General features: G+C 58.4%; 1 protein-coding gene across 2 annotated transcripts in view; it reads right to left on the bottom strand.

Moving 5' to 3' along the window:
* Positions 1 to 12,254, bottom strand: part of PLXND1 (plexin D1) — a 59,739-nt gene extending 47,485 nt beyond the window's left edge. The window contains exon 1 of one of the 2 annotated variants that reach the window (XM_058725909.1): positions 10,786 to 12,254. In XM_058725909.1, coding sequence (XP_058581892.1) covers positions 10,786 to 12,105 — 1,320 coding nt within the window. In that variant the 5' untranslated portion in view covers positions 12,106 to 12,254. The remainder of the gene's footprint in view (positions 1 to 10,785) is intronic. The other variant, XM_058725908.1, reaches the window with a different exon arrangement.
* Between the last annotated feature and the right edge of the window lie 948 nt (positions 12,255 to 13,202).

The raw sequence follows: 13,202 nt of genomic DNA, 5'->3' as shown, positions 1-13,202 counted from the left end.
AACTGAGGCTCCTGACGTACTAAGTCTTGTGGCTCATTACTCGCTCTGGGATGCCACATCCCGTCTGAGCCTCAATCTCCGCATCTGTAAAGTGGCGACAATAACAGCACCCTCCATAGAGAGCTGCTGGAAAGAGCTCAGCTCACAGCAGCCCTTGAAACTGACAACCGCGGATACTCAGTAAACGTTCCCAATTAGCGGTGCAGGTCACACGGGAGCCTGGCAGGACAGACAGTTCCACCACTTCCCAAAGTCAAGCATCTACCCTCACCCACAGCGAGGATGGGTGCTGGGAGCTCGGCCGAGGCCTGCTCCGCTCAGGCCTGCCTGGGAACTACTACCACAGCCGCTGACTCAAGCAGCCATTGTTTTGTTAGCTGGACGTGGCCCCCCAGACACCCGGCTCCCCCTTCTTGAAGCTGTTTCTCATTCTGGCCCAGCCTGGCCCCATTTCCAGCCCTGCCCCCTTCCCCTCGCACCGCCCCCACCCCCGGGGGATCCCAGAGGAACACAGTGTGGGATGGGCAGCCAGCGAGTCTTCTCCTCTTCCCTGGGCAGGGAAGTCACTCCCTCTCGCCAGCTCTAATGGGGGGGGGAAGAGGGGAGGAAGGCGGGCAGAGTGCTGCGGCTCCAGCCCCTCCTTTCCCTGGAACAGTTTCTGTCCCAGCCTCTTCCCCTGGAGGGGATGCCGGCCAGGAGAAGCTGAGAGCCGCAGCTGCCTCTCTTGGGCACATTTGGCCTCCTTCCTTCTGGGGCTAAGGGGCCCTGGAGACTGGAACTCACACCCTGCTCCCTGTCCCCTGGGTGTTGGCCTCCATCCCAGAGGAGGGGACTGATTGTGGACATGTCTGAGGGGACAGGGCTGGCTTGAGGCCCTCAGCAAACATCTCTGGTCTGGGTCCCATGTTCTGGGGACATAGAGGGGACACACTGGTCCCTGTCTCCAGCTGCCCACATCCCAGTTCAGCGACCACCCCCAAGTCAGGAAGGGACAGCTTTAAGATAATCAAGATACAGTAGTATAAACAACACGACCATAATAAGCAGCTACGGTTTACTTTGTGCCCCTGCCTGTGCAGCCTCATTTAACCCTAATAAGTCAGTGCTACTTTATAGCAAAGGACACTGAGGCACAGAGCAGTGACTTGTCCAGGGTCACACAGCCAGAAGGGCCAGAAGTGAGCCTCAAACCTAGGCAGGCTGGCTACAGAGTCCTCACCCTTAACCCCGGCCTCTCCACCCAACACTCTGCTGGGCATTGTCAACGGCTGCTGGGAGCCTGGCTGCCTGGAGCTGTAGAGGCCCTTGGTGGCAAGCTAGGGAAACCGAGGCCAATTAAGGAGATGGCTACCTCTGGAGACACAGATGTTGGACGGGCCCCGGGTGGGGCATGGGAGCAGAGGTGACCTCCAGAAGGCCATGCAGCTCCTTTCCTGGGCCTGGCCTCCAATTCAAGGCCTCTGCCCACTGCCCCCCCATTATTTACCGATCAGAGCAGAAAGCACTACATGATTAACGCCCCGCTGGGGCCTCGCTGGGCCTCATAATGGAGCTTCGAGCTTCCTCCCTCCTCTAGCGTGTGATTTATCGTGTTTCAGGGTAAAGGATGGTGGACTGGGAGGGGCCAGCCCCGCTGGCCCAGCAGATCTCGGATCTCAGTGGCATCGAGCGTCAGCGGGAAAGTGGGCCGTGCAGGGGCCCATCCAGGCAGCCTGTTGGGTTCGGCCCTGGCCCAAACACGGACTTTGAAAAAGAGAACAGCCACACTCCGGGGGTAGCCAGGATCCAAATGCACGTGGCTGGTGCCAGGAGACTTTCTAGGCCTGTCCCCACGCGGCACCGGCTGGTTTCCATGGCAATCCCCACACCATTGTCAGAGCTGGAGAGGCCCATGGGAGTCACCTGGTCCAGCCACAGTGGGGGCTCTGGGAGAGAGCCTCCTGCTCCTGCCAGCACCTAGCAGGGCTGATAAGGGGCCAGCAGCTATGGAGTCCCTTCTAGAACCAGATCAACTATGTCTCACTCTTCTCCCAAAGCCTTGATGGCTCCCCACAGCCCACAGGACAGCATCCAAATCCTTGGCCTGCACCCCAGACCCCACACACTCTAAACTTCATCTCTGCCTGCTACCCGAGCCATATTCTACCACATCTCTGGGCCTCTGCCTCTGCCTGCCTTCCCCAGGCCCATGTGCCATATTCCTGCTCCACCATCCCCCTCCTCCAGGAAGCCTTCCTTGACTCCCTCAGAAGAGGCTGGTCAGTGTGCAACCTTGGTTGCAGCATATCTTCTGTCATGATCTCCTCCCTGACTGTCTGGGAGCTCCTGGAGGGTAGGGGCAGAGTCTGATTCATCCCTTTTGGGGGGCTGTCATGTAACAAAGCTGAGTCCCCTCCTATACTGCCACACTCTAGACAACCCTCCACCAGGAGCAAGGACAGACAGAAGACGCCGCTCAGGAGGTGCTGGGCTCTGGTGGGTGAAGGCGGAGGCAGCTGCAGTCCTGGGGAATAGAAGCCCCTCACCTGGGACCATGCTGGGCACTGGGGCTCACTGGGAAGCTCTCAGGACTCCTCACAGCAGCCCCAGCCAGGCTACAGCTTCCCTGGGTGTCTGTTTCTTCACCTTTAAAACAGACCCATTCAGGGGCACCTGGGTGGCTCAGTCAGTTAAGATCTGACTTAGGCTCAGGTCATGATCTCATGGGTCTGTGGGTTCAAGCCCCATGTGGGACTCTGTGCTAACAGTTCAGAGCCTGGAGCCTGCTTCAGATTCTCTCTCTCTGTCTCTCTCTCTGCCCCTCCCCTGCTCACATTCTGTCTCTTTCACACACACACACACACACACACACACACACACACACACACACACACACATTAAAAAAAAAATAGACCCATTCACCTCTTCCCACTGTGGCCTTGAGGGCCCCTTTGGATCACATCCCTTTAGTCAATGTTTTGGGAGGAACCAGGGAGTAAAGGTGACGAGCACAGGCTTGCAGCCAGATACCCGCCCCACTTTTACCCACTGTGTGACCTCTGGCATGTCACCTAACCTCTCTGGGCCTCTGTTTCCCCTTTCTGTAGATGAGGTATAACACTCATCTCATCCCATTTCTGGGGAGATTTAAAAAAGATAGACTATATACAAAGAGCTTTTGTAGTACGTCTGACACAAAGTAAGTTCCCAAGAAACAGTAGCATTAACCGCGATAATAATGATGCTGGCAGAAGCAGTTCTGTCGGTAAGCGCCTCCTTGCCACCCCCCAGACCAACTCAGATGGGGAAACTGAAGTCCGGAAAGGGGATGGGACCCCTCACCGCCAGGGCCTCAGGCTTTCATGCTCCTCTTCCATACACATCATGTCTGTCCTCCCTCCAACAAACAGAACACAGAACCTGGCCAGTTTTCTTAACCTTTGTGAAAACCAGCAGCCACGGGCCAGCAAATCTGACTCTTGGAGAGCGTTTTTGCAGGGGGCTGATGACGACTGACACAGTCTCCGCTGAACGCCAGGCTGCCCCGTTCTTCCCTATGCTGAACCCATTCTACAGGTGAGGAAAAAGAGGACCAGAGGAGGTAAGCGGCTTGCCAGAGGCCACAGCTAGGAAGGTACGGAGCCAGGATTTGAATTCGGGGTGTCGGCGCCAGGGTCCAGCACTCATGTGCCACTTCGGGCCTGCCTGGGTGTGGCAGGTCCTAACTGTGGTTAAGGCCAACACAGATCCTTCATCCACTCTCCTAGCAAACCCTGGATGGTGAAGTGCTGCCCTGGAGGGAGGCAGCCTTCCCAGCCCCAGTACCCGGCTGGCATGGTCCAGGGCGGGGCTCAGTGCTGAAAGACATTTGCCAAGTCGTCATTCAAACTGACCACATCCCTCACTTGCACACTCAAAGGGGCAGGAGGCTCACTCGTTCCAGAGCCCAGAGGATCACATTTTTAGCGATGAATGCAACTAGTGCTTCCCCGCCTTCCCCACTTCCTCAAAAGGCCTGATCAGCCCCTGCCTCGACAGATGCCCCAGCCAGCCTCACCCCACTCTGGAACTGAGTCACCACAGCAATAGCTCCCAGCTTCCACCCGGGCCCGTGTGGAAGTGCAACCACACAACGGGGTTTCTACAAAGGGCCACGCCCAAGTCTCCACGGGGCAAGGGTAACCGAAAAACTCCAGCTGAGAGCTCACCAGCCATCGCCCAGCATGGACTCTGGGGCCAGACAGCCAATCTGCAGATCCCCACTCCCGCTAACCAGCTGTGTGGCCCTGGCCCTCAGTTTCCCCATCTGTAACAGCACTTCCTGCCTCATGGCGGGAGGGGTGGGGGGTGGGGGTGGGGCTCTGAGTTCAAACACACTGGTGCTCACGAAGGGCCAACACAGTGACCCCACTCAGAACTGGGAGCCCAGCGATGATTATTTTTCAGCCCCAGAGAGCTGACCGGGGCACCTTCCCTCCACACACCCCTTAAGTCCGTCAGATGTTCAGCGTCTGCCCGGCCACCAGCAGTGACACCGTGCCCACTCTCTCCATGTCTTCCTATCTCTGAGCTCACTCAGCTGGGGCGGCCCTGGACACACCCGCGCCTCACCCCTCTGTCTCGACCACCTAGGTCACCTTTAGGACCTCGTGTGATCCCATCTCCTCCAAGAGGCTGACCCCTTCCTCTGAGCACTCCCTGCTCTGCTGGCCATTTTGCATGCCAAGCACACTTTTCTTAGACATAGCTTTTCCCTCCTGTTACTAATACCTCCTCCTACCATTTCCTGGGCAGTGCATGTGAGATTTTAACCTGCCCATATCCTCAGAGGGAGACACTGTTCCATTTACAATGAGGAAGCACGAGGCCCAGAGAGAGTAAATGACTCTCCCTGGGTCACACAGTTTATGGGCAGAACAATGGGACTCGATATCTTATACCTGGGAATCAGGACTGGTGACCTTACCAGGGTGCACTGGGATATTAACCATCACCTGGCCCAAGGCCTGTCTGTCTCTCTAGGCTAGAAGATCATCCTGATCAACCTTGCTGGAACCCCCTAGGAACCACCAAGTGTCTGTACCATTGGCCACAGGGAACGCTCCCAGCCCCCAGCCCGACTCCAAATGTAAAGCCCATCTTGGAAGCTCTGTCTCCCTCCACCTCCACCCAGCATTTCAGCCCCTAAATTGGTTCAGAAAACGCCTTCTTGACGATGAGCACCCACCCACAGCATGCCAGTTTAAAACAGCCTGAGGGTTTTTTTTCCACCTTTACTATAAAAAGACACCTTGAAAATGCAGCATTGGCATTTCCCTGTTGGTTTTCCTTTTGGCTTAAAAAAAACAAATATCACGGTCACTCAAAGGTTGAGAGGAAAGATTCAGGGAAGAGAGTTAGACTCAGCCTGCCCTTGCCTTGCTGGGTAACCCTGTGCCCCACTTTCCCCATCAACAGCACACAGCAACTCCCCAACTCACTCTCACCTCAAACATGAACTGAGGAAAGGGATCCAAGCCACACGCAATGGAGGACAATTTTCTCACTCAAAATCATGCATGCAACAGCCCCAGATAATGCCTGAACCAGGGACAAAGCTGGGGCCCTCTGAAGCCTGGGACGGGGCGGGGGGGATTTGACAAGGTTCCCTGCTTCTGACCTCACACCTTGGCAGCTCCTCCCTTCTCTGGTTCTCTGGCACACTCCTGGATGGAAGGGGGCAGCAGAGGCTAAGATTTCATGGTCTTAAATGTGGAGAGCAAAGGATAAAGCTCACCAGGTGAGAAGCTACAATGTCTGGGATCACTCTGGCCAAGGCTCTGGACTCGTGGGGTCAAAAGACCCCCCAAAACAAGGGTGAAAGGCTGGGCTTCCAGAGGCCCACCCGAACCACCTCACTTGGAGGTGAGATGTCCCTGGGGAACAGGCAGAAGTGCAGGGTCCAGTCCCCCATGCCTGCCCCACTGAGACCAGCCGGTGCTGGAGAAGTCAGGCCAGATGGGTCTGGGAGGAAAGGGATTCCAGGGCCCTAGATCTTGCCCGACACTCCAGAAGCAAATTAATTCTCTCCCCCACAGGCACCCGATTGCATGCCTTATTCCAACAGCACCCACTTCTATCCCGATGCTGGGCCGGACTGGGCAGCCTCCTTCTCTACCCTGTCCACCTCTGGGGCTGCACCCTGGCACCCAAATCTGTCTTGAACCCACCGCTTCCCTCTGTGCCCTCAGACCAGGCCGTGCACAGCCCCCGAGAGCAGGGCCTGACACAGGCCTTCACCACTGCACCCAGTGCCCACCACAAGGCCTGGCACACAGCAGGTGCTCGAGAAATATTTGCAAGTCAGCGAGCGAATCTCTAGCCTGGAAGACAGCACCAGCCCTCCAACCAGTCTCCCTGCCTCTCATCTTTCCCCTCACCAGCCACCTAGGGACTCGCTAAAATAATTACATTAAAAACAATCATAGTACAGTTAACCTTTATTTTTTCTATGTTTATTTATTTTTGAGAGAGAGACAGAGCATGAGCAGAAGAGAGGGAGAGGGAGACACAGAATCCGAAGCAGGCTCCAGGCTCCGAGCTGTCAGCACAGAGCCTGACACGGGGCTCGAACTCACAAACCGTGAGATCCTGACCTGAGCCGAAGTCAGACACTTAACCAACTGGGCCACCCAGGCGCCCCATAGTACAGTTGACCTTTAAACAATGTGGGTTTGAACTGCACAGGTCCACTTACATGTGGAATTTTTATAGCACGGTATTGTAAATGTATTTTCTCTTCCTTCTGATTTTCTTAATGTTTTATTTTCTCTAGCGTACTTTATTGTGAGAATATGGTATATAATACACATGGCATATAAAATATATGTTAGTCACTGTTTATGTTATTGGTGAGATTCCCAGTCAACAGGAGGCTATTAGTAGTTAAGTTTTGGGGAGTCAAAAGTTATGTGCAGGTTTTCGACTGTGCAGGGGCTCGGCACCCCTAACCCCTGAGTTGTTCAAGGGTCAAATGTAACTGCAAACGTGTGCCGGGCACTCTACTAAGAATTTTAGAGGTATTAGCTCATTTAATTCCCCACAACAGTCCTATGAGGTAAATGCTTTATTATCGCTCCCATTCTACAGAGGGGGAAAGTGAGATGCTCATTCAAAAATTTTTTAAATGTTTATTTATTTTTGAGAGAGACAGAGTGTGAGTCGGGAACGGGCAGAGAGACGGAGACAAAATCTGAAGCAGGTTCCAAGCTGGCAGCAAAGAGCCTGACACAGGGCTTGAACTCACAAACAGGTGAGATCATAACCTGAAGTCAGCCACTTAACCACTGAGCCACCCAGGTGCCGCATGACGTGCTCAGATCACAGTACTCCTCTGGCTAAGACCCTTCATAACTCCCACCTCCCCAGGAAACAGTCCCAACTCCACAGTGTGGCCTCTCTAGACCTGCAAGCCCCGCCCACTTCTCCCAGCCTTCTCTCACATCCTCCCCACTCCCCCCACCACAGGGACCACCTTCCATTCCTCCAGCTTTCCTTGCTGTTTCCTACTTCCATGCTTAGGCACAGGCTGTTCCCTCTGCCTGGACCCTTTCATCTTCTGCCAGCTTCATGTAGCCGACCCCTGCTCATCCCCCCACCTCTGCATTGATAGCGCCTCTCCCAGAGGCTGTGATGTCCTCTGTCAGGGCTCCCACTGCCCAGCTTTTCCTATTACCCCCACCCCTGGCCCCCTGGGATCTAAGTGCATGGCCACATATTTGTCCTCTGCTCACCTGCATGGGCCACGAGAGCAGAAACTGAGGCACCACTGGTCTCCAGCACATAGCACTGGCTGGGGCACACAGTAGGGACTTAGGAAGTGTCTATCGAGGCCTCCATCTGGGGCTAGAGGTGGGAAATTGTGGGGTCTTTACTGCTGCAGAACAAGCCAAAAGAGGTCACTGCTGTCCAGGACCAAGCCCAGACCTGTGTTAATAAGGCCCCTGGGATAATACCGACAAGAACAGCAGAGAGTTACCAGGTGCTTACTACAGGCCAGGTACCAAGCACTTATGTTCATTCATTCATTTAGTTCTTTAAGCGGGCCTTAGAGATTTTGTTTTTATTGTCCCCACTTTACAGCATAGGGAACTGAGGCTCAAAGAGGTTAAGTCATTTGCCCAGGTCACACAGCTGGGAAGTGACAGAGTATGATTTGAATCCAGGAAACAAAGTCCAAGTTCTTAGCCTATAACTGGGGAGCTGGCAACAGCCTGGAGCAAGAATAATGGATCCCCCTCCACACTCCCCACCCATGGCTACACCAGAGGCCCAGACCCTCGGGCCTTGGACACATCTGGGAGATACTGCCCAGTGGCACTGATCTGAGCCCACAACAGGGCATGGGAAAAGGGAGAGAGGTGTGGTGGGGACACAGGGAGTGTGGCCGAGGAGGACCAGGAATCCACCCCACCTTGGCATGGGGAGAAGGCCGAAGGCCGCTTTGTCCCTGGGGCTACGTCCCTGGAGAGGCCCTGCCCCTCTAAGGAGAAGGAAGCCCTAGCCCACTTCAGCAGGGTGAGTCACTGCACCAGGCCAGGCTGGGGACCGTGGGAACCAGGACGATTCCTGCAGAGGGGGAGGGGGGTACTGCGGTGGCTGCGGCCTGAGGAATCCCATGCATCAACCCACACCAAGGGCCTGGATGGACACACAGGCCCTGGAAAGGCTAAGGAAGGCCCAGGGGCTGGCCCGACCTCAGCCCTGGCTACCACAGTAGGGTCTTCCCTCTGTAGAGCAGGGACTGACTCCCCACTCACCTCCTCTGGCCCTGAGACCCCCAAACAAAGCTTGTACCCTCAAACGCACCCCTTTGGAGGATGTGGCTCTGAGGAGGGGAATGGTAGATGTCCCAGTCACAGCGCTGGGCAGTCAACCCTGACCTGGCCAGCCCCCGTGGGTGGCGATCTGCCCTGCTCACCCACCGTGACCTTTTATTTTCAGGGCAGTCAGCCAGCTGGTGGTGGACAGCCATGGGAGCACGAATGCAGGAGAAGGAATCTGCGTTTTCTCAAAGCCTCAGTGTTGGGCACACCCACGGGGGAATAATTAATCTCATGAGATTCTTCCCACAGCCTGAAGACCATGGAGGAGAGACAGGACAGGACCACGGGGGGCCTGGCCCCAAGGAGGGCTCACCAGGAAAAGGCTGAGTTCAGCATCTTGCTGAGGGAGAAACTGAGGCTTCCTAGGGGAGTGGCAAAGCTTGGGGTTGAAACGGACTCCCCAGATTCACGTGAGGATACAGAGTAAGGAGAAGGCACAGGGTTCCACCTCTCAGGGCCCCCTGAACAAGTGACCCCTTGCTGATGGGCTTTCTCCAGGGGAACTGCACAGAGCTCCCTTCTCCCCCACTGTGTCATAAACCTCCCCCAAGGTCAACACACACAGCGATCCCCCACCTGGCCCCTTCATCTCTGTTCAACCCAGCCCCAGCCTCCCGGGCCTTGTTCCCACCCCCCAGCTTTGCTGCCACACCTGGCCCTTCCTTACTCCCTCCTGAGCCCCTGGCACTCTCTTGCCCCCTGCACACCTCAGTACTGCACACAGTCCTGTTCACCTCCCTCTACTCTCTTGGCCCTGGCACCTCCCCACCCCAGCCACCTGAGACCCCTCCAACACACTTGCACGCGCGTGCACACACACACACACACACACACACACACACACTCCGAGCAACATGTCCATAAGGCAGCAAAGAATGGGTGGTGTTAAGGACACAGATGATGAGGGTAGACAGCCTAGATTGAAACCCTGCCTCTGCTAGTTCCCAGCTGTGTGATCTTGAGCAAGCTATTTAACCTCTCTGTTCCTCATTTTCTTCATCTGTAAAATGCGGATGAGAATAAAGACTACCTAAGAGGGTAGTTATAAGAACCAAGACAGTTATGCCATTTGATGCACTCAGTAGGCATTCCACAAGTGTTGTCTTGCTTGTCGTGCCCATGTCTGGTGCATGCTACATGCTCAGTATATATGTGTTGAATGAGTGGATAAAAATTGGCATCAGGAACACACCTATTTGCCAACCAGTGGCCTCCCCACAGTACCTACTAGTTCCCAAACACCTGTGTTCCCTGCCACATACATCCCAGTGCACACCCAGACCCACTCTGCTGCACCAGTGACCTGCAGGACACATCCACCTGCCCTACACTCCTGCATAACCAGCTCAGGGACACACGAGTCTGGTGCATACACCCCGTCACTCCTCTTTGCGGCACACCCCCACCCATATCTGCAGGGCCCTGGTGCACACCGGTGTGCACACCTGCCACACCCAAGCACACATCTGCCAACTCCCAAGGGCAGCCCTGATAGGCTCACACAGCCAGCCCAGAACACACCTCTGGTCAGACATGCACTCACTTGCTCTGCACTCTGGACATGCCTAGGACCACCACTGCACACCTGGGCTAACACATGCTCTCTCCAGTGAACACCTGCAACCTCCACCCCTCCTACACACCTAGTTATGCTCACCTGTAACCCAGTACTCTCTCGAGTGCCCGCAGGCCCACACCTGTACCATATTCGCACCAGTGCCCCCACCCTGGCTGACACCTATATCCTCGTGAGTACACCTGGGTCCCGACAAATGCACCGTGGCCCAGAGTACATACCTGGGTCTCCACACGGACATCTGGGTCCCACACGTTCACACCTGTGTCCCTCTCAGCGACAACGCGCCCAGTTACCCGCACGCTCTCCCTCCTGCCCCCCCACCCCCACCCCCACCCCAGCTGATGTCCGGCTCCCTTGGCGTACCTGGATGTTGCGCTTGCGCTCGCAGGCCGGCCCGGTGCCCTGCACCACGCTGTCGAGCACGGCCACCACGTCCGGTGCGGGCTCCACGAAGCAGGCGGTGCGCGCGGCGCGGATCGCGGCTTGCACGTCGGCGAAGCGGAAGGCGCACAGCGCGGCCGGAGTCGAGCGGGACGCGGGGGACCCCTGCGGCCGCTCGAAGACCGCAAAGAGCAGCTCGCGCGCGGGAAAGACGGACACCAGGCGGCTGTAGAGGTCGCCGCGGCCCGCGCCGCCCGCGCACTGCAAGCCCAGCTGGATGTAGGACTCGGTGAGCTTCTTGGCGTCGCCGCCGGCGCCGCGGGGCAGGCAGATGCGCGCCAGCAGGCTCCGCGCCTGGCTCTCCTTATCGCCCGCGCGCGCCTCGCTGTTGAGCGCCAGGTACGCGTAGGACGGGGCGCCCGGTGGCGGGTCGGGCGGGTGCAGGAAGGCGCGCACGAAGCCCAGCTTGTGTTGCTCCTTGGCTCCCTGCTTGATCTTGAGAATGTTGTCGTCGGAGGGGTTGAGGTCGAAGGTGAAGAGCTTGGCCAGGTCACCGCGCGCATCCAGGGAGCGGATGGCGATTTCGGGCGTGTTCTCGAAGCGGTGGTCCTCCAGGCTGCGGTTGCGCGGGAAGAAGGCGCTGCCGTAGCCGGTGTACGTGGCGCCCACGAGCAGGCGGCTGCCCCCTGTGCCGGCGGCCGGCGGCAGCACCAGCCCCACGGTGGACGCGTTCGGGTGGTTGGCCGCCACGTTGAGCATGCTGGGGAACACGGTGACGGGCTCCGCGGGCGGTGCGGCGGGGGGGAAGCGCACGGCCACAGCCGAGATGTTGCCCCGGCGCCGCAGCTGGCAGAAGCCCTGGTAGATGGACCCGCACACGACCACCAGGCCCTGGCCGGGGTCCAGCTGCAGGATCTTGTTGTAATTGTCGGTGAGGCGCCGCGGGTGCTCACACGAGGCCTGGGGCAGCTGCGGGGCGTGACACAGAGGGCTGTCGGCCACCGGGCCCACGGCCGCCTCGGCCTCCAGGCTCAGGTTGGCGCCCGACAGCTGGTAGAGGCGGTTGACGGCCGCCAAGTACACGGTCCCCGCCGCGCCGTCCAGGGCGAAGTTGTTGGTGGGCGTGGGCGAGGGGAACCGGCGTTGGATCTCCAGGGCGCCGGCCCGCGCCGCCCCCAGGAGCAGCAGCAGCGGCAGTAGCGGGCACGGGGATGGGGCCCGGAATGGCGGGCGCGGCGGCAGGGGGCTGGCCGCGGCGGCCCGAGAGCTAAGGGGTGCGCCGCCCGCGGCGCGACGAGCCATCCGGGCGTGCGCGGGCTGCGCGGCGCGGCGAGTGCATGGGGCGCGGCGCGGCCGGGAGCCGGGAGCCCGGAGGCGGCAGGAGGCGGGGGGCGGGCCCGGGCCGCGAGGCGCTTCCTGCCCGCGCCAGCGGCCCCCGGCCCCCGGCGCCCCGGCCCGGCTCAGCCGCGCCGCGCAACCCGGGGGCGGGGCGGGGGCGGCTCCGCTGCGGACACGCCCTCGCGCCCCGCCCCCGCCGCGCCCCGCCCGGCCGCGCCCCGCCTCCCGGGCCCCCTCCCGCCCCGGGCCCACCTCTCCAAGCGCCCCGGGCCCCTTCCCGGGGCTGCCCGCGGACCCCGCCCCGCCCCGCCCTCCCACCTCCGGGCCTCAGCTAGGCTGTCGGTGGGTCCGGCCGCCCCGCGCCCTCCAAGACTCTCCCGCGCGGCGCCCGCGGCCCCTAGGCTCCCTTTCCCGGCGCTGCCTCCGCCTCCGTCGCTCGTTCCTCTCGCTCGTTCCTCCCTCTTGGCCGCTTGGCCTGTGTGGCTCGGCTTGTTTCCTTTTTTCTTCCTCTTTCTCCCTGGTCTCTGTCCCTCTTAGTGTCTCCCTGTCTGTGTCTCTCCCCTCATGGCCCCCAACCCCGTGTGTGTTGTCTCCCTCTTTTCCTCGGTCTCTGGCTCTGCTTCCCTCTCTCTGACTCCCTTTTTGCCCTATCGGTTCTGTTATCACTACCCATTTCCCCCTCTCCCTTCTGTTTTTCTGTCCCTGGCTCTCCCTCTCTCTCCACGGCTCCCAATGTCTCCCATCCCTCGGAGGCCCCTCTCTCCTCCATCTCTGTCTGCCCCCATTCTTTCCCGCTCTGCCTTCCTGATGCACAGCCTTCCCTCGCTTTCAGCATCTCACGCTCAGAGTCTCTCCCCTAATACTCTCTTTCACGGGACACTTGTCCAGGCCTTAGAACCCTGGGCCAGTTGGGCACAGGGCACCACCTCCTCAGACTCCACGGTCTGCCCCCTAAACCTCAGCCCCATAAAGGAGGTCTTACAAGCGGCAGGGACAGAGGGACAAAAGCTCAAGGGTCAGACATACAAATCAGCAAAACATGGAGAAAGGAACTATTTCAG

Source organism: Neofelis nebulosa, chromosome 4, assembly GCF_028018385.1.
Source record: "Neofelis nebulosa isolate mNeoNeb1 chromosome 4, mNeoNeb1.pri, whole genome shotgun sequence".
Classification (NCBI taxonomy): domain Eukaryota; kingdom Metazoa; phylum Chordata; class Mammalia; order Carnivora; family Felidae; genus Neofelis; species Neofelis nebulosa.
The sequence above is the reverse complement of the archived record's forward strand: the minus strand, read 5'-3'. Positions and strand labels throughout refer to the sequence as shown.